Source organism: Electrophorus electricus, chromosome 7 (genome assembly GCF_013358815.1).
Source record: "Electrophorus electricus isolate fEleEle1 chromosome 7, fEleEle1.pri, whole genome shotgun sequence".
Lineage (NCBI taxonomy): Eukaryota > Metazoa > Chordata > Actinopteri > Gymnotiformes > Gymnotidae > Electrophorus > Electrophorus electricus.
In genome coordinates this window covers 20,352,778-20,377,469 of record NC_049541.1, presented here as the reverse complement: position 1 = coordinate 20,377,469, position 24,692 = coordinate 20,352,778, and the positions used below count along the sequence as shown (strand labels likewise).

The following is a 24,692-nucleotide window of genomic DNA, read 5'->3' as shown; positions in this document are numbered from 1 at the left end:
GATTGGCCAATGGAGTTGGCCTAACTGGAACATATGCAAGATTGCTAGATCACGTGACATGACTCATTCTACATTCACTGATGAGCAAACACCCTCCACTGCGTACTAAACATATGTTTAATACATGAAAGGAGAGATACATCCAGATAATCACCACAGCCGACCTCACTAGGGAGGCAGTAAACTGGCATGGAGTGTCCCACAGTTTATTACATACTGGGGGGAAGAAAAGCGTATGGATAAAGCCAACCATCATGTTTTATTCTACACATAAATGACAAATGTCCTCGTGGGGCACTGATTGGGATGTTTCTAGAGTTGCTATACTTTCCCTTTGGATCTTGGTAGATTTTTGTTTTGTTTGTGAAGTTTGCGACTTAATAAAAGTAAACCAGCCCAAATCCATCTCATATGTTTACACTGACGGGACACTCCTGTTGTGAAACCACCACAGGATACAGGCGAGAGAGGAGCAGGCGACAGCGTCCACACTACAGGAGCGCCAAGCAAATACACACATCACAGCTCTGGTCTAACACTGAGCATTAGACTCAGAGTCTTGGGACTGCTGGGAAGTGCTGTCACGCCCCGGGCTGGCCGAGGACGGTGCGGACATGCCGGTAACATGAGAGGATGTTAGTGGGACAGATCCGATGAGCAGACAGATTGGAAAATTGAAGCCAAATTGAATGTTAAGAGGGTCCAGGAGGGCTGCTCCAACCGCCAGCGTCAGGACGGATCAAAATCAAGGGAGCGGATCCGTAATAATGCCCTAATCATGGACAGGAAGGCAGAAAAGACTACAGGAGGGAACACAGTGCTACTTATGATGCATCTGAGGACACTTGACAAAGGAGAGAACAGCGAGGTTGTTGGTTCTCAGTTTGTGTTTGTGTTTGTTTGTTTGTTTCGGAGGCCTACCTTAGCAGAGGCTGAAAGATGATGGTGATGTTCCGTGCTCCTGGCTTACACAAGAACTTGGTCTCCCCTCTCTCGATCAGGTTATCGTCAGCTCCTCCTGCACACAGAAAACAGCCTATTAGAGAGCAGGAAGAAACACCAGCACTCGCAGGGGGTCACGACCCTGGAGCAGGCGACCCGAAGACTCACCCCAGATAGACTACAAAAAACCCCCTCAAATGCTCATCCCAGATATGCTACAGAAAGCTAAAAAACAAACAAACAAACAAACAAAAAAAAAAACTCATCCCTCTTAGGCTATTAAAAAAAAGTTAATCCCAGATATGTTATACAAAACTCATCCCAGATATGCTATAAAAAAAACCTCATCCCAGATGCGTCTCTGGCCCCTGTCTCTGGCCCATGGGTAGAGCCTTCGTTAATGGGGTTAATAAGAAAATCATGGCTGTGTTACTCCCTCATCTCAAGGGCTTCAGAAAACAAAAAGGTCTCTAGTCCTTATTACCTCTACTCATCCACACAATCAATACCAGTGACAGAGAGTAGGAGACGTACTTGTTTGTGTGTGTGTGTGTGTGTGTGTGTGTGTGTGTGTGTGTGTGTGTGTGTAGGAAGATCCTTGGCAGTAGGGAGTTCGTATGCGTTTGCGTAAGCCCCAGTGAATTGTTGGATAAAAATAACCATATGGTTTCGTCTCCTCTCAGTGAGGTGGGGTTCATTAACGTTTCACAGGGCTTGGAGCCACAGAAGGGATGCTTTACCCACACTTTTCTGGGATGAGACGGTCAGGAAAGCAAGCTGGTACGCACACACGCATGCAGACACACACACACGCTTAGTGAATTGTCAGGACATGGGGTTGTAACATGTCATATGTATATTCTAAAGATTTTCTGAGCCAATTGTAAACCAAACTAACCTCAGTGAACAAAAAGCAAATGTGTTTACCTTTCAGTTTAAAAAAAATAGAAATGTCAGGACTATTTATAGCTCACACTTTTTCTCACACTGTTCTCTCTCTCACACACACACACACACACACACACACACACCACAAGGAGGCCCAGTCATTCGAACTGTTCATTACTCAGAAGTACAGCGAGGCTTCTACACTCTCAGCAGGCGAACGCATCTGATCAGTAAACACGAAGCAAGTTTGCTAAGAGCCCATGCTGCACGTGTGCACACAGGTGAGCGTGTGTCCGGGCCAGCACCGCCATCTCCAACACCGCCCACGTCCTGCTGAAGCCAAAGCTAAACAGTGAGTGTGTGTGTGTGACCACATGATCAGCGATCCACGGTGCGGACCAGCACCGCCATCCACTTCCCGGCCGCCAAGTCACGGGATCCTAAACATCTAAACATAACACGTCTGGATGAAAAGCGCGGCACTCCCTTCCATTCCTGCCGCACTTTCATCGTTAAAAAAAATAAAAGATTATCTTCATTCTCGCCAAAACTGTTCGGTGTGGCTTCTAGTTTGCTGCTACGGTGTCCGTGAAATCCGCTGGCGTGGAAAGAGGAAGCGGAGCACACATCCTATTCTCTCCCCTCCTCTCCACCCCTCATGCCAATTCAATTAAGACTCAATCACATCTACAAAACAACATTGCTAACACACACCATCAGCGGTGGGAAAGAGATAGAGATGCAGAGATGACGTGCACCAGACGCGGATCCAGCAATCATACGCAAAGAGAAAAGCGAGATGAAAGCTATGATCATGTGAAAGAGGAAGTCATTAACGTGGGAAACACAGACGGCTAAAGGCAGACTAGCCCACTAATCCTTAGTAACGTGTCGTCATGCCTCACAGGAATGGTCTTCCTCCCAAAAGGATGTTCACCGAGCACCCTGGTCAAAAAAAGACGTGCCATAATTGGCCTACTGGATCTTACAGGCGCGTCAAAACAGCCTGAAACAACCTCTGAACCTGCAAAAGAGTAACAGCTTTCTTTGTCATTTGTGAGTCTTCTTTGGAGATGTCCACACACACCCACACACACACAATGCCTCGCTAAAGCACTCAAACTCCTTAAAACCTATTAGCTTTTTCTGGATCACAAATAACATTTTGATATTTTGTCTCATTTTAAAAGACAGACCCTCAAAATTAATTAATTTGAACCGTTATTGGTTTTATGCAAGAAAAGTATTACTTGACAATTACTAAGTGAAACATGCTGATAGCTTAAGTATTCAAGCCCCATGCTGTGGAAGGTCTGGGTTTAGACAGATTAAGGCTACAGCCCCAACAAGGACATGGTCGGCATATAATTGGCCTCGACATCTGAATCATTTAAAAGTTCTTACTCATATTCAGACAAACTGCAAACAAATTCTAAAAGAAAGTACTGTAAAGAAATGAGAAATAAAAGTTGACATGCACATGTTGGGAAATGGCTACCAAATAATTCCCAAGTACTCGGAGGCCCCAGTGAGCACCGCTGGGTCAACTGGGAGGAAACAGAAACTGCACCACACCAACCAGGCTCAGACCTTCCCACAAAACCCAGCGTCACAGGGGGAGGGGACGCGAGAGGGACATCGCGGTGACAGACAGCACCAGAGACCAGTGGCCAAGACTGGAGTGAAGGTTAACCTTCTCTGGTTTCCACAGGCCTGTATGAGCTTTACTGGTGTGACACCATTACTGAGGAGGAAAACGCACACTTTAATTAATTAATTAATACCCAACAGTGCAAGTTCCTCAACAAACCTAATCACAACAGTGAGTGACATTATGCTGTGGGGTATCTTTTCTTCAGTGTGGACTGAATATCTGGATAAAACAGATGGATGGATGGATGGATGGATGGATGGATATACTGCAAGACATCTTGCATCCGTCTGCTTAAAAGATCAAAGTGTGGGAGAAGTGTCACCTTTCAGCAGGACACAGATCCCAAGCACAGCAACTTACCAAAGCAACACAAGTGTGGCTGAAGATGTCCAGACCCCAACAGAGCTGAATTTGTTAAAAATGAACCCCAACATAACTGAGAATCTGTTAGAAATGTACCCCAACGGACCTGAATCTATTAGAAATGTACCCCAACAGAGCAGAATCTGCTTGCAGCAAAAGGTGGCTCTATCAAGAACTGGTGTGATGGGGTTGTACATACACACACACAAAAAAAACAAAAAAAAACACACAAATGACAAATAATGATTTTTAACTTTGAAAATACACTTTAACTGTATGTTTGCTTGCAAGAGAAATTCTGTGTCTGTGTCAGTAGTAAAGAGATTTAAAGCTGGTGAATACCTTTGCCTGGGACTATATCTTTGTGTGCGCGCGTGTGTGTGTGTTTGTTTTGAAGGCTCTCCCCTGTGGCACTGACTGATCTAGGATTAGAGAGAAAGGTGTGTTCACCCGATGGGGGTAGATGAGTGTGGAAATGAAGTCTAGTGCACATAACACAGGCAAATCCCCCCTCCCCCCCCCGACACACACACACACACACACACACACACACACACACACACACACACACACACACACACACACACACACACTTCCCAGGCCACACGTATATAATCAAGCCAGTCAGTGACTTAGTGAAATTTCATTAGCCACACTTCCCTGAGTTTGATTAAAAATGGTTTGATCTGTGATGTATTCTGCCGCTACTACAATCTAAAGGAGAAATGGAGACAGAGATGTGCAAAGGCCTTGATAATAACAGCAGCCAAACTTGTGTGTGTGTGTGAGAGAGTGCGTGTGTGTGTGAGCGTGTGCGTGCGTGTGGGTTCGCGTGCTGAGCCAGTGAGTGAGGGCAGAGCTTTATTTCTCTGTAAGCCAGCGAGTGTGTAGAGTGTACATGTGTTTCTCACATGTTACAGAACATACAGATAACAGCACAAGGTCAGCTATAATCCCATTTCAAACGAGTGTGTGTGGTATTAGCGCTCGCTGTTTACATCTGTTCAAGATGAACACACGCACATCTCATTACCAGAGACGACCTGACACTAGGCAGCAAGCTGCACCACAAGCTCTCACACTCAGAGGGACCCTAAACATGTACATGTGCAAAGACAGAGCATGACCAAAAAAAGCCAGATTCACAGACACAGACACATAAATACAGACACAGATCCTGAGTCCTCCCTATTTAGAGTTGTCCAGGTCTGTGCTGTGTGATAATAACAGAACTGGCACAGTAGGAAATACAAGCCATTTGCTGCATTCAGGCAGCACAGGGTACAGTCCACAGACAGCTGCCAAGTCTTACCAGCCTGCATAAAGGTCGACAAGTGTGTGTGTGTGTGTGTGTGTGTGTGTGTGTGTGTGTGTGTGTGTGTGTGTGTGTGTGTGTGTGTGTACACGTGTGTACATCCAGTCAATGCTTTTGTGCAGGACCCCTCTGCTCTAATGAGATCAAGCCAATTCAATAATTCATGAACTCCCAGCTGTCTGGTCCTAATTCCACTGCCATGTCTTCATGTCTGATTGGCTTCTAATGAGCTACCTCTATTATTAAAATTAATTGGAAGGACAATATTGCAGTCACAGCCAGTAGACAGCAGAGGCCAACAGGGGAACAGGTTGACAATGCTGGAGGATGATAAATAAATAAATACAAATTAATAAGTAAATGTGGAAATTGAGGTGGATAAATTATTTAGCATGTAGCATGGGACAAAATCCCTGTAGGCTCGGACAATATCCTAGTGCTTCAAATCGTAAATGTGTTACACATATGCCCACATATTCAAAGAGAGAACTCGGGAGTGCTGGGAATATGGCCAAGTATCATTTCTGGTTGGAAAAGTAAACTTTATGGTTGACTATGACGCACTCTCAACTGACATGCAAATTTAGATCTTTAGCACGTATTTATTGTACGAGAAGGCCCCTAAAGAAGAGCTCCCTGAAACCGTCCAAGCCCAGACAGCTCTGATATACCCCACACCTGTAATGTTTTACACTGGGCCCAGTTGCACCAGTGAAGACACAATCACAGAGCAGGTGACAGGATGAGAGCAAAACGCTCGGTCGTGTCTAACCTCTTTCGTGTTGCTGTGATTAGTGGCCATCACCACTCCCTCATTTGACTCCATTTCACGAAAGAAAATAAAGGCAACTCCTCCACTCCCAATCAAACACCTACTCCACTAATAGCGCGTCTCTCTCTCTCTCTGTTTCTTTCTAATCAGTGAGGGTTTAAGCTGCCTCTCAACCGCCCTGATTTGACGTGTGTGTGTGTGTGTGTGTGTGTGTGTGTGTGTGTCTTTCCTTCACAGTCGTAACCCTCCTCCTCTCCCTGTATTCACCTTTCTTCTTCCTTTCGTCCGTCCACCCCTTCTCGTCATCACTCTCTCACACACACACACACACACACACACACACACACACACACACACCCCCATCACTCCATGAAACACGCCCGCGACAGCCGCGATGATGACGGCCCCGCCGCTGATTAAAATTAGCATGGGTTGTGAAACGCACAACCACACACATCCATTTTTCTTCAGTCTGATTAGGTGTGTGTCCTCTAACAAACCATCTTTCTGTTTACACAGAAAGCACACAGGTCTCGACCACACTTACAAACTCCAGCTAAACAAGTTCTTAAATGCAAATAAAGCAAGCAGGTCCCTCTGAAATGATACATTTTTTCCTAGAATATATGATTTATACTCACTCACTCACCAATAACTACATGTGACTGAAAAAAAAAAGGCCCAGGTTGGACTGGGAGGTGCGGATCTAAAATTTCCTAGTCCAGCATCTATGTCTTAACTCGTTTTTCAAGTGCCTTACACTCCTGCCTCAAAGCAATCTGGGACAGCAGGTGCCATCAGCACACAATATCACACATACAAGGTAATACACACTCCCTTGTTAAAAAGGTATCGTCATAGAAACAACATTACAGCAGCGATGGACACTGCTTACAATCCACACCCGACACCAGCAGTGGCGCGCCTCAGCTCTGTGCCTCGCCCGGTGTGCACGCGTCGCACGGCGTTCCCTTCTCCTCCCGTCTCAGCCGGTCTCGCCCCAACCTTATTCTGACACTCAGCTAATTCAATCAGTGCTCCGTGATGAGATCCTCCACTGAATTTTGCCAGCCTCGGTCACCCACAATACAGGGTAGGAAAAAAACCCAAAACACACACACACACACACACACCCACACACAATCAAAGGCATAATGTTATTTAGATGACAATCATCCATCGTAATAAAATTTAGCGCCATGCAAATGGAACCCGCGGCGCCGGGCAGTGGACGTGTGTGCTGGAACACTGCTGCATGTACGGATAGAGGACACGTGTGTGCTGGAACACTGCTGCATGTACGGATAGAGGACACGTGTGTGCTGGAACACTGCTGCATGTACGGATAGAGAACACGTGTGTCAGGACAGCGCTGCATGCAGGGGCAGAGGACACGCGTGTGTCAGGCCAGCGCTGCATGCAGGGGCAGAGGACACGCGTGTGTCAGGACAGCGCTGCATGCAGGGGCAGAGGACACGCGTGTGTCAGGACAGCGCTGCATGCAGGGGCAGAGGACACGTGTGTCAGGACACGTTCCATTTGCTTCTCCAGAATAATGCAAAAATGCAAATGCAAACGCATCACTTGACCCCTCAGAGGGATGAACACTTTTGAAATTAATCTCTCCCTACAAATTATACACAGCCAAACTCTGATTGCAATTTCCTTCCCATGTGCACCTTGAAGACATGTCAGTGTCACAGCTACTTAGACTAATACAATGAATACAGGAGCTCATGAAGAATGAGCTCCTCTTAAAACAGTAAGTCTGGAACAGGAAAGCTGAAGAGTGCTACATGGAACTCTGGTGCATGTCTTTCAGAATGTGTGCTCATAAGCTATAGAAGGCCAAGTCTGTTAAGCCTGCTTCGTTCAGTTTGAAATTCTGTGAATTTAGGTTTAGTTTAGGCCACTTTAAAAATGGCGCTACCGTGTTCAGCTTCTGTCCTGCGACCTGGTACAACAATGTCTGTGTATTTAGTGTTCAACTGCTGTCATGCAAGCTGGTATGATGTTGTGTGTGTTTGTTTGCGCTCTTATGTGACTCCTTAGCATCTATGGTAGTATCATTTCACTCATATGACTGACAGACACTCTTACCCATGAGGTCTGAGGTCTGTTTACAGTTTCACACACCTTAAATTAACAGAAGGACATTTTTTCTGGTCCAGTGGCGAAAACGGAGGACCTGCACCCAGAAGACACAGGCAAATAAGCCACGGGAATTGTTGGTATTTCCCAGTATTTGGTGCATGCTGGGAGGATGGTAAAGTGGCTACCTCTACCCAGTATCCTGGTCCCGAACATCCAGTCTTTGGACAAACAAGCCAGACAACCTCAGGGTGAAGATTAAGTCCCAACAGGATATCAGGGACTGTAATGTGTCGTGCTTCACTGAAACAGGGCTGACGCCCCGAGGTTCCAGATACAGAGAGGCGCCGTGTCGAAACGTCTCTGTCGTTTCATCTCATGGAGAGAACCACGGCATCGGGTAAGTCTACAGGACGCGAAGTGTGTTACCCCGACTGGGAGGTGGAGTGACCGCAACAACACTAATTCACTTTTCAACTACTGTTCACTCAATCTGGAATATATAACCATCAAATGTCATTTGGGTTATAAGCAGCAGTGCGAGCACCTCAGTGACTCATCACCGATTCAGACCTCGCTACGTCTGAGATGCGCGACATGCTGAGGGGAAACCAGGTTGCTAACCCTGATGCAGTGGCAGGGGAGAATTTTAACAAGGCAAACTTTAGGAAGGTGTTGGCAAACCTCTACCAACACGAACTGTGTCCCTCCAGCTTTGAGGAAAGTAGTTATTGGCTTCATCTGCAAGCTGGCAGACGACACTGTTCCATCTGTGGCCATCCAGACGTACCTGACCCAGAATTGTGCAGATGAAAGTCCAGTGAAAGAGGCGAAGCAGAACTACAGGGGCAGGCTGGAGTCTCACTATCAGCTGACCGCTCTTCCTCACATAGCTCGTTACTGTGACTATGTGTAAACAAGGATGGTTACGTGTAAACAGCACTCGTCACTGTGCACCTGTACACAATTATACATTTATTAAGAACTGTATTAACTACATTTATATCGGCTCCTTCATATTAGCACCTGTTATGTATGTTGCTTCTGGATTTTGGCAAAATGCATTTGTATACAGATAAACACACACACAAAGCTTAAATTATTTAAATTATATATATTCCCCAACTCCCTACCTTAATATCTCACAAATCCACTGCTTGCGTTTACTGGTTGCATATGTTGTCACAACTGTCTCTTGCGTGTTGTCTGTTATCTACTGTCTGGGTTATGATGCCTGTCACAGGGGTCTGTGATGATATCAACTTGTATGTTGTATTGCTATTCCTAGTGCAACCAAGCTTCTCACTGCAAAGAACGCACACCATACAACCCCTGTACACAACAAATAAAAACCGGAACTGGCAAAAACGATTCCCCTGACAAGTTGACGTCCCCAAATCAAGTATAAAATCATCACTCAGTAAACCCAGAGAGAAGGTAAGCTGTTGAATAGTGCCAAAAGTTTTAATTTGTCTAACAACAATCCCCCAGTATGAAGCTTTGCTGTAAGGACTGACCTACAGAACAGCCTTGTGCCACACAACCCATCACAGGGGACACAGCACACTGAGACCCACTGATACGGTTTGATTGCATATTAAAGTAGAGAATGAGAACAGGCATAAGACCACAGTCACCTAGTGGGGTGAGTCTCCCTAGCCTATCAACATCTCTGATAAACACCACCACTGCAGTGAGTGGTAGTGTCATGGGTGACAGAGCACGTATGAGACCGCACGGACATTCACTAGGGTTCACCAAGATGAACTCGCAAAATAAAATTAAAAATACACTTCAAATCTGAAAGGCAGAGCTCAAAGTAATTCCGTCACAGATGTTGTGGGCTATCTGCCTCATCTCTGTCTGTCCGTAGTATTTGGTGAGGTTCATCACAATAAAGATAGCATCAGGTGACCCTCACATACGCCATCTATCAGCTAATCTAGGGCCATGCTTCAGCCAATAAGAGCCAGCCAATGTAAACTAGTGAGTACGAATGTGCTGCATATTAAAACAGTTCCTTTTCTCTGCCTCCGTCCTGTGTGTGTGTGTGTGTGTGTGTGAGATTACAAACACAATTATCTCAGCCAATCAACAACTATTGTGTGCTCTGAATTCTTCATGTGCATTCTCCTCCTCACCTCCTTCCTCAGGCAAACTCCAAACTTGTGACCTTCCATTCTTTTCTTTTCTTCCCCTCCCGCTCGTCACCGGTTGCCAGGCGCGTCATGATTGTGTGTCGTTTACACTAACAATTACTCTCTGGCAGCGTTTCTTGCCAGCGTCTTGTCTTAACTGCCCGGCTCGAGGAAGGCTTGATTGCACACAAGCTCTAGTCACCATTGGCCGAATGAAAAGGGCCGATAAACATCGACGCTGGCCATCTCCAGCTGAACGCGGGCGATGTGGATCAATCACGCCCTAAACAAAGTGCTGAGTGAGAGAGAGAGAGAGAGAGAGAGAGAGAGAGAGAGGGAGGGAGGAGAGATGGCTTGCATCTCTTATAGTCTACTGAGCCTTAGCAGACCACAAGTGTTCAGAGATCTAGGGGGGAAAAAAAGCACAAAGAGAAAAGAGGAGAGGGGGAGAGAATAAAAAACAGAAATATAAACGCAGAAGATGCGCGAAAAAGCTGTGAAAGGAAAGAGAGGCAGTGCAGGGAATTGAGCGAGACAGGGCCGCTCACGAGGACCAGGGCCTGAAGAGGATGCACCACGCACGCCCTTAATTCTCACAGTTATTGACATTTTCCGCACACAAAGCTCATTTTAATTTCAGGTACCGATTATTTGTATTATAAATCATAACAGAAGGGGTCAGCGCAAGTCAAGTATTGATTCGTCCTACAGTTGATAGCCTTGTTGCCTTGTAACACACAAAACACTGAAATGAAGAGGCACTCGAGGTACGTGCTGACGAGGGCCTCTCTACCTTCCCCAGAGCGTCACCCGCGTACCCACAAACCCTCCCCGAGGGGTGTCTGGGAGTTTTCCAGTGGTTCACTGCTGTGGCTTACCATTTTCTGCCTTTGTGAGTTTAGAGAGAGAAAGACAATAAAAGAGAAAATTGAGTTGAAGTGAGTTGTGGAAAAAAGAGAGAATCTACTAGTCTACTAGCTGAAGAATAAAAACAAAAATGGCTTCTAAAATCACTGAAAAGGCCGCGGTCCTCTCACACAGTAACCATGAGCGACATACCCCGAACCCCTCACATCTCTGATCCAGGATCAGCGGTCCTGCGTGTTAGAAAATGCTAATCAACACAGGTCCATCAACACAGTCTCCTTGCTCTGATTGGTGGGAGCTACAAGCTAAAAATGAGCAGGTTAAAAGCAAGCCTCGAGGGCACAAGGAAATTAACTTCACAGAGACATACATTTGTCTTCTCTTTATGAGATTTCACTCCAAAACAAAGATGGGGAGTGATATGGAAGTTGTCTGTTCTCCAGGTACATCACTATAACGGGCGACAGCAGAAAAGCCACGCTCGTTTCATATTATGCGCCGTTGTTTATTTCATTGTTTATATAGCTGTAATTCAGTTTTTCAGATTTTATTTTTTTGTTTACAACAATAGATGAAATTGCTTTCTACTTACCTTTTAATATTTTATAGGTTCATATCTTATATTTTCCTATATGCATTATTGAAAATTTCCACAAAGGCTTAAATAAAAGGGGAAAAATAAAGCACGAATACCTTTTGTGTGTCAAGCAATGAGAAACGGGTCTTTTCATTTGGTCATTTTGTACTATTTATTCCTCGAATTTACAGAAAATGTGCTATATCATGTGTGTCATTATCTGGATATGAATGACCTCTATCAGGATATGAGATTTTGGTCATATATCCCACAGACTTACATCCTTACCGCCAGCATCTCCTCAGCCAATGACAAGCCAACCAGAAAAGCACAGCCAATCACAAAAGGACTAGCTATCTCGCCTCAATCCTCACCACCCTCCTTCACGTCTCCGCTCCAAAGCTGCAACCTCTCTCCTCTGCGTCTGCCGAGTTCTGCGCTTCCCGCCTTATGAACTCTCTCGTCCCAGCACATCAGCTCCTCGGCCGCGTGGGGGTTGCCACCTGCCACGGCCGACATCCTTCAGGGTCACAACAGGGGAAGGTGCTAACTCCCGTAGCTCCACAGGTGCGCTCAAGGATCCTCGGGACGCTGGTTAGGATTGGGGGGGCTCTCCACACGCCCCGTCAGAACACTGGGACCTCAACACAAGCAGTCAACTCCTCAAGCATTCCCAGGCATGCCCCAGTAATACCCGTCTAACACAGGCTGTTCATCAGCTAGAAACCGTCTTTAACGGGCATCCTACCGCGAAGCTGCATTCACCCAAGTCCTTTATACCACGTCTTCAGTCTTACCCCTTCCTACACGTTTGTATTTAGCTCCTTAAAGCAGAAATCGATTAACTGAAAGCAGATACAAACGTAACCTTAATGCACCGATCCCTCGGAGAACTCAAACTTCAAGGTTCGTCTCTTCTGAGCAAGCAGCCTATGGAGCACTTAGGACGAGACGGGCCATCGCTCATACTCTGACAGTTCCACAGTCAGGACGGACCCTTGTACAGACGGCCCACGCGTCCTGTAGAACAGTAAAGCAACATTGGCTCTGCTAAAATATTTAAGGTCAAACTGTTTTCTATCAACAGGAAAAGAAGTCTAAGGATCCCTTCTCTCGGTCCTCCCTCTCTCACACACATACGCACGCACGCACGTGAGACATTTTTCCATTTGCACCTTTCTTGTTCTATTGTGCTTCACAAATCAGACTGACAGACAACAGCACTTGCTCTCCCGCGGACCAGTCAGTCAGGGCCAGCGCACACAATCTCGCCCACTCTCTGGGGAACGCCGCCATTATGCATAAACAAGATTGCTAATACCAAGTTCTCGCTCCTCTCTTGTCTCTCTCATTCTGCGAGGCTCGACGAGAAAACTTAATTTGTAACCCGCATGTGGGGAAAAAAAATCACATTTTAGTGCTTTGTGACTTCTCTAATCCCCCTACAGAAAGGAACAGAGAAGATTGTCTTCTATTTTGCACTCGCCCCAAGGATTGTGGGTAAGCGGAGAGACAAGCACTTAAGGCAACACTGTGTCTGTGTGGAGTGGGCAGGGCACATGATTGGGACCAGTATATATATTCAGTGCAGTATACAATATATGCGCACAGAGTGCAGTATACAGTATACACACTGAGTGTAGTATACAGTGGGTAGTGTGTGTGTGTGTGTGTGTGTGTGTGTGTGTGAGAGAGAGATATTATATATCACACACACACACACACACATTTTATATATATATATATATATATATATATATATATATATATATATACATACACACACATACGCATACATACATACATACATACATACATACATACACACACACACACACACACACACACACACGCACGCACGCACACATACATACATACATACATAACACACAAACATACACATACACCCAGTCTCATTTATGTACTTTGTATGGCAGAATTGAGTTACTGTACACTTGGAAGAAATTCAGAGCTTGCTAAAAACCCATCTTATAATATTATTTAGTCCAGCAAAAACAGCCACAGAGGCTGCGTGACGGCTTGGGTTCAGAAGGTCCTCTGTTCATAGAGGCGACGAGAGGCATGTCTTATCCATTAGCCTGGGTGTGTATCTCGTGTGGGCACTAGTGCCAGAGGGCAGTGGGCGCATACAGACCAAAGAGAGCAAGGTGTGGCCTCGTGTGAGACAGTAATGAACTCTTCAGACGGAAGTTGGGGTTTAATCGAACTGTACGAGTTATGTTGGGGCAGGGAAGGTTGTAATTAAGCTTCTGAGGCTTGGGATGTGTTTTTATAATGACTGCCACGGCACTGCGGATCCAGCAGCCCAGGGGAAGCCAACGAGAGAGGGACAGAGAGGAGGGGAGGGAGAGAATGAGAGAGAGAGAGAGAGAGAGAGAGAGAGCGAGCGTGTGTGCGTGAGCACAAGTGGAGCTTTTAGCAGACCTTGAGCATTCAGATATGGCCCCTCTAGAGAAGACACACACTCCCCCCCCACCCCCCCCACACACACACAGGCAGGCAGGCACACAAACTGATACGTGTACACACACACACACACACACACACACACACAATCATTTTGCCAAGACAGAAACTGATTAAATTTTGCATTATTCATGGGTCTTCAGCTTAGTTTGTGTAGCTTTTATTTCTTTCCATGTGTCATAAACTGTTCACTCGAGGCATAAATTTTAATGCATCTGGCCACACCACCATCATTACAGAGCATGTGTGATGGCACATGTCTGACACCTGTTGTGCTTAAGGGAAGGTAATTAATCCCATTTGACAAATAAATAAATAAAATAAGCAAAAAGAAAAGACCTAATACAGTGCCGGTTGGATAGTCTGAAGTACAGACTGTTGGCCTTGGAAAGCAGGATTAGACTTCGCATAGTACATAACTCTCCAAGCCAGGCAATTACGTGGCCATCCAATGGCCTCGGTTCCTCAGGCACTGGCAAGCGCTGCACACTTAATTAAAAGGAGGGAGAAACATTTCTCTGTCAGTCTCATTTCATATTTTCATACTTCTAATCTGGAAGGAGACCCCTGAATGGTTCTTATGCTGGAATAATGAAAACAATGACTTTCAACTCTCTACCCTCAGACCTTGCGAGACTTATTTGGCTTTTTAAATGATTCCATCCCCTCAGTCTCTACTCCTATTCACCCCTCAGACCGAAACCCGACACAGGCCTTTGTGACAGACTAAATGAAACAGGGAAATCTCATCTCCTTTTTTAACGCTGCAACCCACTCAACCGTCCAAATATTTCCTTTCCCCCTTTTCACAGTTGAAATGCCAGAGGCAGAGAGAGCAGAGTGGGGAGACTACATGAAGCCTATTTGGTGTCTTATCTAATGTTAATCGGAGCCTTTCGCTCGCACTGTGTGGGTGCGACAGGTCAGAGATGATTGGCACCCGCTATCAGACACAATCGCAGCCAGCATGCAAGGGATAGGCTGGAACATTCCTGCGCTACGCATGGATCCGCCGCTCCAAATAAGAGCGGCAAATCTCCAAGAAGCCCCTTCTATTTAAAGGAGGAGTGGAGAAGATCGTCCTACATCAGAACGCCGAAGGCCGGCCGGAGAAATCTTTTAGGGAGGAATGGAAACGTATTTACTGAGGAGTGACCGTCTTTCACCTCTCTTCTACTCTCTTTTTCCTCCACACCTCTCTCACCGTCTTCATCATTTTGCGCAGCTCGCGCATCTCCGTGGAATTGGGTGTGGAAAAAACACAAGCGGCATACAGTGTGCTGTGAAGCACTGCTGATTGAAACGGCAAGGTCATTCTGACGAGGGAACGAGGGAGAGAGGGAGGGAGAGAGAGAGAGAGAGAGAGAGAGGGAGGGAGGGAGGGAGGGAGGGGGAGAGATGAAGAGAGAGGAGATAGAGAGAAAAATAGAGAGGGGGAGGAGAGAGAGGGGGAGAGTGGTCAAAAGAGTGAGGAGGAGTCGAGGCATTGTGTATCTGTCTCACTCTAAAGTATGTATGTTTCTCTCCATATGTGTGTGTGTGTGTGTGTGTGTACACGTACGTACGCGTATTCATGTGAGGAAAGCGTCACGGACAGAAACAACCAGGAAGCAGAGGCGGTATAACAGGTTCAGGTCACGGAGCAGAGTGCAGTCTTGAGCTGTCCCTCGCCCTGCCCAAAGAGGACACCACCCCGGTCCCTGGCCTCCGTCTCCACCCCGGTCCCTGGCCTCCGACTCCACCCCGGTCCCTGGCCTCCGTCTCCACCCGGTCCCTCCTAACTCACCTTGCAGCTCTCCGCTCTTACTGTAGAGCTCCCGCCGTTGCTCACGCAGGTAGGCACTCATGCTGATGGCGTGCGAGGAAGACTCAAACCTGCAAAGAAGATAACACCACGAACGCATGTCGCAGTTGCCACATGAAAAGAATCAGAAGGAACTTAACAGAAAGATCATTACAGTACTGTGTGTGTTTATACATTATATAAAATAAATAAAAATAAAGTGCATGCAAACTAATGTGGAGGATTACGTATCGTAACAAAAACATGGTTTAAGTGCATTAATGTAAACTAATGTAGGACGAAATGTGAACGGAACGAAAACGTGGTTTAAATAAATAAACTGAAAAGGCGCTGGAGTATTTTATTTTATTTTCAGGTCTAGGTTCTGCATAGCAGTTAGCAGCCGTGTGAAAACTAGATTTTGTCATCACTTTTGTACATTTTTATACACGAAACATGGTGTGAAAGCACATAAGCAAGCTGTCTGAGATCACTTAATAACTGGAGGAGGTGTGAGACTCGGAAAGACACGTATATACAGGATCATTTAAACTTGCAGTTTGAACTATGGTAAATCGTGTAAATAACCTTTCATTACGTGTTAGCCACATTAACCTCAAACGCCAGGGAAACCTGAAGCAATCGTCAAGAGTCCAAACACTGAGCTGTAACAGCAGGAGTCAGAGGAAAGGTTTATGTCCTTGCATATGAGAAAGGTGTTTTATAAATGTACGTAGTAATAATAATAATAATAATAATAATAATGTCTTTTATGCACACCGGAATAAAGCAGCAGATGACCTTGAGTCAGTTTTGTCTCATCACATTTGTTGCAATGCTGAGCACCCAATTTGAATTCTGTTTGATGCGTTTGAAATCAAATTGCCAAACCAAAATACTCCCAATCAGAGCAGATCAACGTGGCCACCTAAAATAATCCCATCAGGCCTGTGCATGTCTCACGGGGGCTCATGACCAGAAAACCGGGGACTGCAACTAACACACAGTTCCGTTTTATTTTCCCTACATTAGCATGCATATAATTACCTAATGAGTAGAGTGAAATGGTTTGTAGTGAAATGGTTTGTCCCCTGATGAGAGGGCTTACTTGAACAGCGACTGTTTGGGGCGGACGGGTCGCTTCTTGGCGAAGAAGGCACCAAAGTCGCTACCGGTGCTGGCGTATGAGAGCTGGGCAGAGGGTTCAGCGGCGCTGCGAGTGTTTTTTACATCCAGGTAATCCATCAGCAACACCTGGCGGAACACGAGGGTGAGCAGACACATTTACAATTACGACTGGGTACAACTTGAGTAATTGAGGATTAAGCGTTGAACCAGCAACCTTCCAATTACAAGTCAATTACCTTAACCACTGAGCTACCACTGTCCTGACACGAGCTCACGTTAACGCCACAGCAGGAAATGACCGCTGCCCTACCCAAACCTGCACGAAGGTATTTCGATGTGAAGACCTTCGTGGACCTAAACACACTCACTCATAGTTAGCAAGCAAGTCAATTCTTCCTACAAGGTGGCAATACTGGAGAAAACACCCCACACAGGACTCCTAGATGACCACGTGTGTCCTTGATAGTTAAGATGGACCACCTGTCGAAGAGTCTGACCGGCAGTTGTTCGTCTGTCCGCTACAACCAAACCATGAGTAGAAGCCGAAGGGAAAATTATCTTTGTGGCCCGGATCAGTCAAAGTGAACAAATTCTTCTCCTCCGTCTCTCCAACTCCGAAAGCGCCAGCTATTCCCATACTTCCACCAGCGCAAATCCCATTAACCCTGATTAAAACTGCAGACCTCAGTTCATAAATATCCCATTTGACTACAGCCATAACCATTACAGCTTCAGAGGGGGTTCCGACAGATGGGGAAAGGAAGAAAAAAACAAAAAAACTTGAGCCTAACTTTTCTACAAATCACCCCCCCCCCCCCCCCCCCCCCCCCGAAATTTCTAAGTGCTCCATAATTTATGTGCTCGATTTGCGACCCCGTACCCGAAACAAGGCCAAAGAACAGCACAGCAGATGGAAATACATCTGACTATTAATGGCGTAATTAAACCTGGAGAAGGGGGTCTCATCCACAGCCCTATTTGGGCCAGGCCAAACCCAGCAGTTACAGTGTGTCAGAGTATTAATTACTAATGACCGTCTGATTCTCTGACAGAGTGAGTTGAGTACGTAACCCCCGACTTAATTAAATGCCAGCAGTTGCCTGATGAAGGGGTTTCCAGCCTACTTCAATTACATTAACGAAGAAAGACTGGATTTTGGAGGAAATTAACCATGGGGGTTCTACAAGTACTACGGAGGGAAGTGCAGACACAGAAATAGAGGGAGGGAGGAAGAGAAAGAGAGTGAAGGACACAGAGAGAGAGGGGGCTGGAGAGAAGGAAGAGAGAGAGAGAGAGAACAGAGAGATGTAACGCAACAGAGCCTCAATCAACTGAAGCGGCACAACAAAGCAAGCTTGGCTGTGAGGAGGATACAAAATCAATGCTGTTATTTTCCTGTCAGACTAAACAAGTCTTGAACAAATGAACATGGATGCAACAGTCCAGACGGATGCAAAGTGTTTCCTCCGTCTAAAAGCCACTTGCCTCGCGGAAACTCGAAGAATGAACTTTGAGAATAGGACGGACCCAGTAGCACTCCAGTACCAGTGTTTACCAGAGCATGGCTGAGCTATTCTCAAACGCTTGTGTGTTAGAACAGGTATAGCACTTCAAGGAGTTAATGTGTTAAGTGTTGAGGGGAGACCAGAATAATACAATGTGCCCTACTGCTAACCCGCGGACTCCTGTAAGATGGTATTTGTGAAGTAACAAAGACCTACAGTAAGTGGCATGCACCCTGAGAAAAGGTCTGTTGGGGTTCACTGGTGTTTATTTAGGAAGTGGCCCCATGGTCTCCAGCTCCCTGCTGCTCCTTGTGACTTTGGAGGTCTTTTGTTCACTTCTCTGTCCAAACAACCCTGCGCCACGTAGGTCTGCATGGGGAGCAAGGCTCTTCTCTGCCTCGTCTATAAGCAAAGACGCTGGTCTTCATCGCGTTTCCTGGTGTTTGATGTCAGCATCGTACTGAAAGATTAATTGTTTATGAAGTTGGTGGGAAACCCCATGGATGAGCCAGTCAGAAAACCTCAGCACGATGCTCAACTGCGTCAATAATGTTTTATCGTAGCATTGTTTAGCATGCAATTAAACATGTATTGTTCAGATAATTGGTTTATGCATGATTTGTAGCCTAGGACTTTTAAAGACCATTATTTTGTGCACGGCCGTTTCCGTTACGGCAGGGACAAGGTTGTTTCCTCTTTAACTTTTGTGTATTTTCAGGTAAAAGGTACAATTAAATGAAGCCCACCCCACTGATTTAACAGTAAGTTTCTAGAACAGTTCAAAAGTTGTGACAACTTTAAGCATCCCTCACCTCTGACCCACTGAGCATAGCAGCTCCAAACGACCCTCTAGTTCAACATGAAGGGAAACATCACAACTGCTCCTGCTGTCAGGCAAGTGCCCGGCTCCCTTCAGATCCCTTCTGTGGACGCCATTTTTGCAGGGCCGTCTGATAGAGGTTTTTTTTTTAAGTGGCGTGATTCAACATAAGGAGGGTGGAAAGTGGGCGGAGGGGGTGAGGAGATGGGGAGCAGTATTCATTCGCTACTTTCAAGACCAGAACAAGCAGAGGAAGGGTAAGGGAACCTGGGAGAAAGGGCAAATGGTTTTTCCCACCAAATAACCGGCGGCTCCCCAGCAGTGATGCGCAAGAAGCTCTGTGGGTCCTCCTCCCCGCCCCCCCTCAGCATTAAGCTCAATCTGACTACGGCCCGGACAGGTGCGAATGACAGACGCACACGAAGGTGAAATCAGAGCGTAGCTCGTGAAGCCCCGAGCCCTTGTGGTGGAGGAGGCGTGCTCACCCTAACGAGCGCAGAGAAGCAGCACTCCTCCCCTCAATTAGTCAACACGCCAGGCTAATTAAAGAAGAGTAGAGGCACTGATGGAGGAAGGGGGCGGAGGAGCATCACCTGCACTCCCATCGTGAAGCACCAACTCGACCCATTAAGAAATTAAAGACGTAAACAACGCTGCCTTCCTTGCACTTCAGCTAATGCTATGTTTATTTTAAGAAAACGAGAATGCTTTCTTCTTGAGATCTTGAGTTCTCCAATTCCTCCTCTGCATTGATGTTAAAATGTGGCTAATATGGTAGAGAGTCATCAAAAAAATTAAGCAACTTTAGTCCACTTCCTTAGAGAGCACAGTACTGGGACTTTTTCTTGCATCACGCTGGCACATGCACAACGCACAACTATTTAAACGACCTTGGCTGGAAATGTGCCGAAGGCAACGAGGCAAATGTCCCAGTATGATTCTGGCTCTGGGAGCCCTAACGCCAGTGCACAGGAGGAAAAAACAATAGGAAGTGATAAAGCAAAAATATTTGCACTTTCATGCACGTACATCCTTGCGCACATGCACTGGTACCTTTCAATGCCATCTTTACTGTCTTCAGCATTACAGTTCACCATGACGCAGCTTTTGAAAATGAATGTAATTATTAACATTTTATTTTTGAATATTGAATAAAAATTGTGTCTCCATCAAATCCATGTGAGTATTATTTGTGATCATCAGATAACATTCCAAGGCCTAGTGTTATTCAATTTGGCAATTAACATAGGTACAGCTATTCTATTTTTTTCATTTTCAGAGCCTGGAACCAGAGGGGCACAGCACATACATCAAATTAAAACTTTTGATGAAAGATTAAAGCTTTTGATCCATGTAATGGCAAAAAGATCAGATACAGATATTAAACCAATCTTTAATAAATTATGCATAACTTGTAAAAAAAAAAAAAGTAATAATACAGACAGGACAATGCATGCCTGAAACTGCTGTAAAAATTGTCAGATGTCACTTCTGGTTCGATTTTCTGTACATGTTCATCTTTAATTACAGCCATGTTTTTTTTTTTTCCTATGTCAAAGACCTCAAAGGGTTACTAAAACTTGGAGTTTTTCAGTACGCAGCACTTATTACAAAGACCTGTTTTTACAGAGCAGAGAAAATGCCTGTGATTCAACATAATCACCAAACACGCAACACAAACACCTTCAAGAACACACTCGCAGTGCACGTGACGAAAACTCGTTAAAAGGTTCATCAGAGCAGACTCTTAACGAGCACTGGAGATGCAGCGAGCACACGACGAAAGGGAATGTAGCAATTACAGTTTTTTGTGATTAGGCAACTGCAGAGAGCACAAATGTGTTTTGATTAATTAACAATTAACGCAATTAATTTCACTGTGTATCCACACGCACTGGAGGGCATCTTTCAGCAACTGTAGAAATCCGCCATCAGCCTTAAAACCAAAATACATGTTGCAGACACAAAGAACACAAGGAATAATAAAAAATAATAAAAGGGATGATTAATCGTATACTATCGGTTACATAGCACTTCTCGGTGTGTGCTCTGGTAGCCTGATATGTAAACACGACAACTCAGGAGGGAGCTAAAATAGTACGGTGATTAAAACGTTAGCGCAACAGCAAAGGAAATGCGGATACTCCGTCTTTAATTAAAATCGGCCGTCGTCTTCCGGCTCCGTTCTGGCAGTTCCAGTTGCCTCGCCGTCACATCTCGGCTGCCGATCTCGCCGAACACTGTTTGAACAGTAAAACGGCCGCGTTTACCAGACATTGGGTGGGTGCAGAGTTCATTTCGCCTCCGGTTACGTCGGTATCTGAGACACATTAGTAATATGCACCACAGGCCTATGTAGGTGAAGAGATGAAAGTTAGTGGGTGAAAGTTAAGGTTAAATTGGTTTCCCGAAGCCTCAGGCAATAGGCACCCATTAGGAGTATGAATGGCCAAGATGATAAACTGGGTTGGAACTGGAGCCAAGCTGATGAGGAATTCCCAAGAATTACAGCGCTCGAGGACCTGACGTCCGTGTGCAAGTACACAGCACAAAAGAGAACAGCCTCGAGTTCACTTCCATCCTGCAATAATTTCATATTTATTCATATTTTATGGGCAGTGGCGATTACTTAAAAGCACATTAAGTAGTTCACCATAATGCAATTTCTAAGATTAGCAAACCTACAGCCCCCACCCTTAACACCAGTCACCATGACGATTAGGTCGTCAGTTACCACATTTACTGTCTGATACAGTTGTGTCTCCAGCTAGCGTCTCCTTCTGGGCTTACAGCTGTCAGTCAAAGAAACTTCTGTCAGAGAGAAAAGTAGAGAACTTGCTGCTAAACCAAAATGTGGCAGTTGTGTCATCTGCGAAACATTAAACCTGATTCATGTTTGACTCGCTGCACGGAGTGGCTGCCCTTTAAAAGGGTCTGCTGAACAACGGGGCATTAGAATTCCAGGCAACACTGCCTAGAGTGGTCAGCACGGAGTCATTAGTGAGAGGCAAGCCACAACAAAACGCGTGATTACCGCCATAATTTATGAACTTTGAGAGGTGTGCCACCCGCCCCGAAAAACAGCCTCAGCTACACAGCCTGGGGAGCAGAGGGGCATCGAGTGTTCAAACACGGATATTTAGCATAGCGATTTACAATGCGTCTTTTAGACCAAAACACAATAGTGTATTTAATGATCGAGCCTTTGTTGTTTACACCCTCAATCACTGGCACTCCGGCATCCCACTGACAGGTTTTTGGACTCGCTGACTGTCCACAAAAAGTAGGACGCACACTCACTACAGCTAAACAAGCAGTAAACACGAATCCATGTTAGTATTGTCCGCGTTTTGAGTTTCTTTCTGTCCAACGTGTTGCTACTGTCCATCTGCCTCCAGCGTGCTGCCTCTCTCGTCTGACTTACTGCCTCTGATGTGCTGCCTCTCTCGTCCGACTTGCTGGAGAATATGCAACCAGATCACTATAGCATGTACAGACAGAGGGGTCAAAGGCCACACAACCACTATGACTCAGCAACTGCTGTGACCCAATCAAAGTGGAGTGAGAGCAGACTGAGTCCAAGTCCATTAAAGGGACAGAAATCCCAGAGAATGGAGTTCAAAGAATCTCCTCATGAAATGTTTACAAGTCATCATGCACAAAGATCATCACCTTCTGGGTTCCCCATCATCTCAAGTTTATAAAGTCCAAAAATGTACGTGCAATCTTCTTCATCAGACACCTACAGAGAGCAGAATCCAACAGTGCGCTGAAACGCTAAAACACTCCCTGGTGGTTAGCAGTACATTCCACAGCAAAGGCTGGAGAATGGTTGATCTGGTCCATTCTGATATACTTAATCTGGAAAGGCGGTTGATCTGGTCCATGCTGGCATAAGTAATCTGGAAAGGCGGTTGATCTGGTCCATACTGCTGTATGCAATCTGACGGATGATCCGCTCCATTCTGACATAAATAATCTGGAAAGGCGGTTGCTCTGCTCCGTTCTGGTGTACATAATCTGGAAAGGCGGTTGATCTGGTCCATACTGCTGTATGTAATCTGGAAAGGCGGATGATCTGCGCCGTTCTGGCGTATGTAATCTGGAGCTCATTCCATTCCCAAGGCTCTCCAGGCTGTACCAGACATCATCTACACAGAACCTGTCATAAACCCTGACGTTTCCAGTCACTCTTCCAATAGCATAAATTGCTTTATTTGCAATTTGCTGGGGGGGAAAAAAACCAGTGACTCTCCTCTATAAAACCAGAGGCCTGTACAGCAGTGCTTCATAGCGCCAAAGACCCATAAACGAGGGACAGAGAAAACTAAACCAATGGAACAACCAGGAACCAAAGGTAAACAGACACAACAAGCAAACATGGAAACAGGGACGTCAGGAGGGTTGCCATTCGTGACACACACTGTGTAAACTCACAGTTCCTCTACCGTTACACACTGTGTAAACTCACAGTTCCTCTACCGTTACACACTGTGTAAACTCACAGTTCCTCTACCAGTACACACTGTGTAAACTCACAGTTCCTCTACCGTTACACACTGTGTAAACTCACAGTTCCTCTACCAGTACACACTGTGTAAACTCACAGTTCCTCTACCGTTACACACTGTGTAAACTCACAGTTCCTCTACCAGTACACACTGTGTAAACTCACAGTTCCTCTACCAGTACACACTGTGTAAACTCACAGTTCCTCTACCAGTACACACTGTGTAAACTCAGTTCCTCTACCGTTACACACTGTGTAAACTCACAGTTCCTCTACCGTTACACACTGTGTAAACTCACAGTTCCTCTACCAGTACACACTGTGTAAACTCAGTTCCTCTACCGTTACACACTGTGTAAACTCACAGTTCCTCTACCGTTACACACTGTGTAAACTCACAGTTCCTCTACCAGTACACACTGTGTAAACTCACAGTTCCTCTACCAGTACACACTGTGTAAACTCAGTTCCTCTACCGTTACACACTGTGTAAACTCACAGTTCCTCTACCGTTACACACTGTGTAAACTCACAGTTCCTCTACCGTTACACACTGTGTAAACTCACAGTTCCTCTACCAGTACACACTGTGTAAACTCAGTTCCTCTACCGTTACACACTGTGTAAACTCAGTTCCTCTACCGTTACACACTGTGTAAACTCAGTTCCTCTACCGTTACACACTGTGTAAACTCACAGTTCCTCTACCAGTACACACTGTGTAAACTCACAGTTCCTCTACCAGTACACACTGTGTAAACTCACAGTTCCTCTACCAGTACACACTGTGTAAACTCACAGTTCCTCTACCGTTACACACTGTGTAAACTCACAGTTCCTCTACCAGTATAC

The 24,692-nt window shown here is 45.6% G+C and overlaps 1 protein-coding gene across 2 annotated transcripts in view; it reads right to left on the bottom strand.

Annotated features, from left to right (window-relative positions):
* exoc4 (exocyst complex component 4) overlaps positions 1-24,692 on the bottom strand; it is a 110,023-nt gene that overhangs the window by 59,259 nt on the left and 26,072 nt on the right. For both annotated transcript variants that reach the window (XM_035528010.1, XM_035528011.1), the window contains exons 8-10: positions 16,986-17,131; positions 15,881-15,969; positions 922-1,018 (exon numbers count right to left, since the gene is read on the bottom strand). In XM_035528010.1, coding sequence (XP_035383903.1) covers positions 922-1,018; positions 15,881-15,969; positions 16,986-17,131 — 332 coding nt within the window. The remainder of the gene's footprint in view (positions 1-921; positions 1,019-15,880; positions 15,970-16,985; positions 17,132-24,692) is intronic.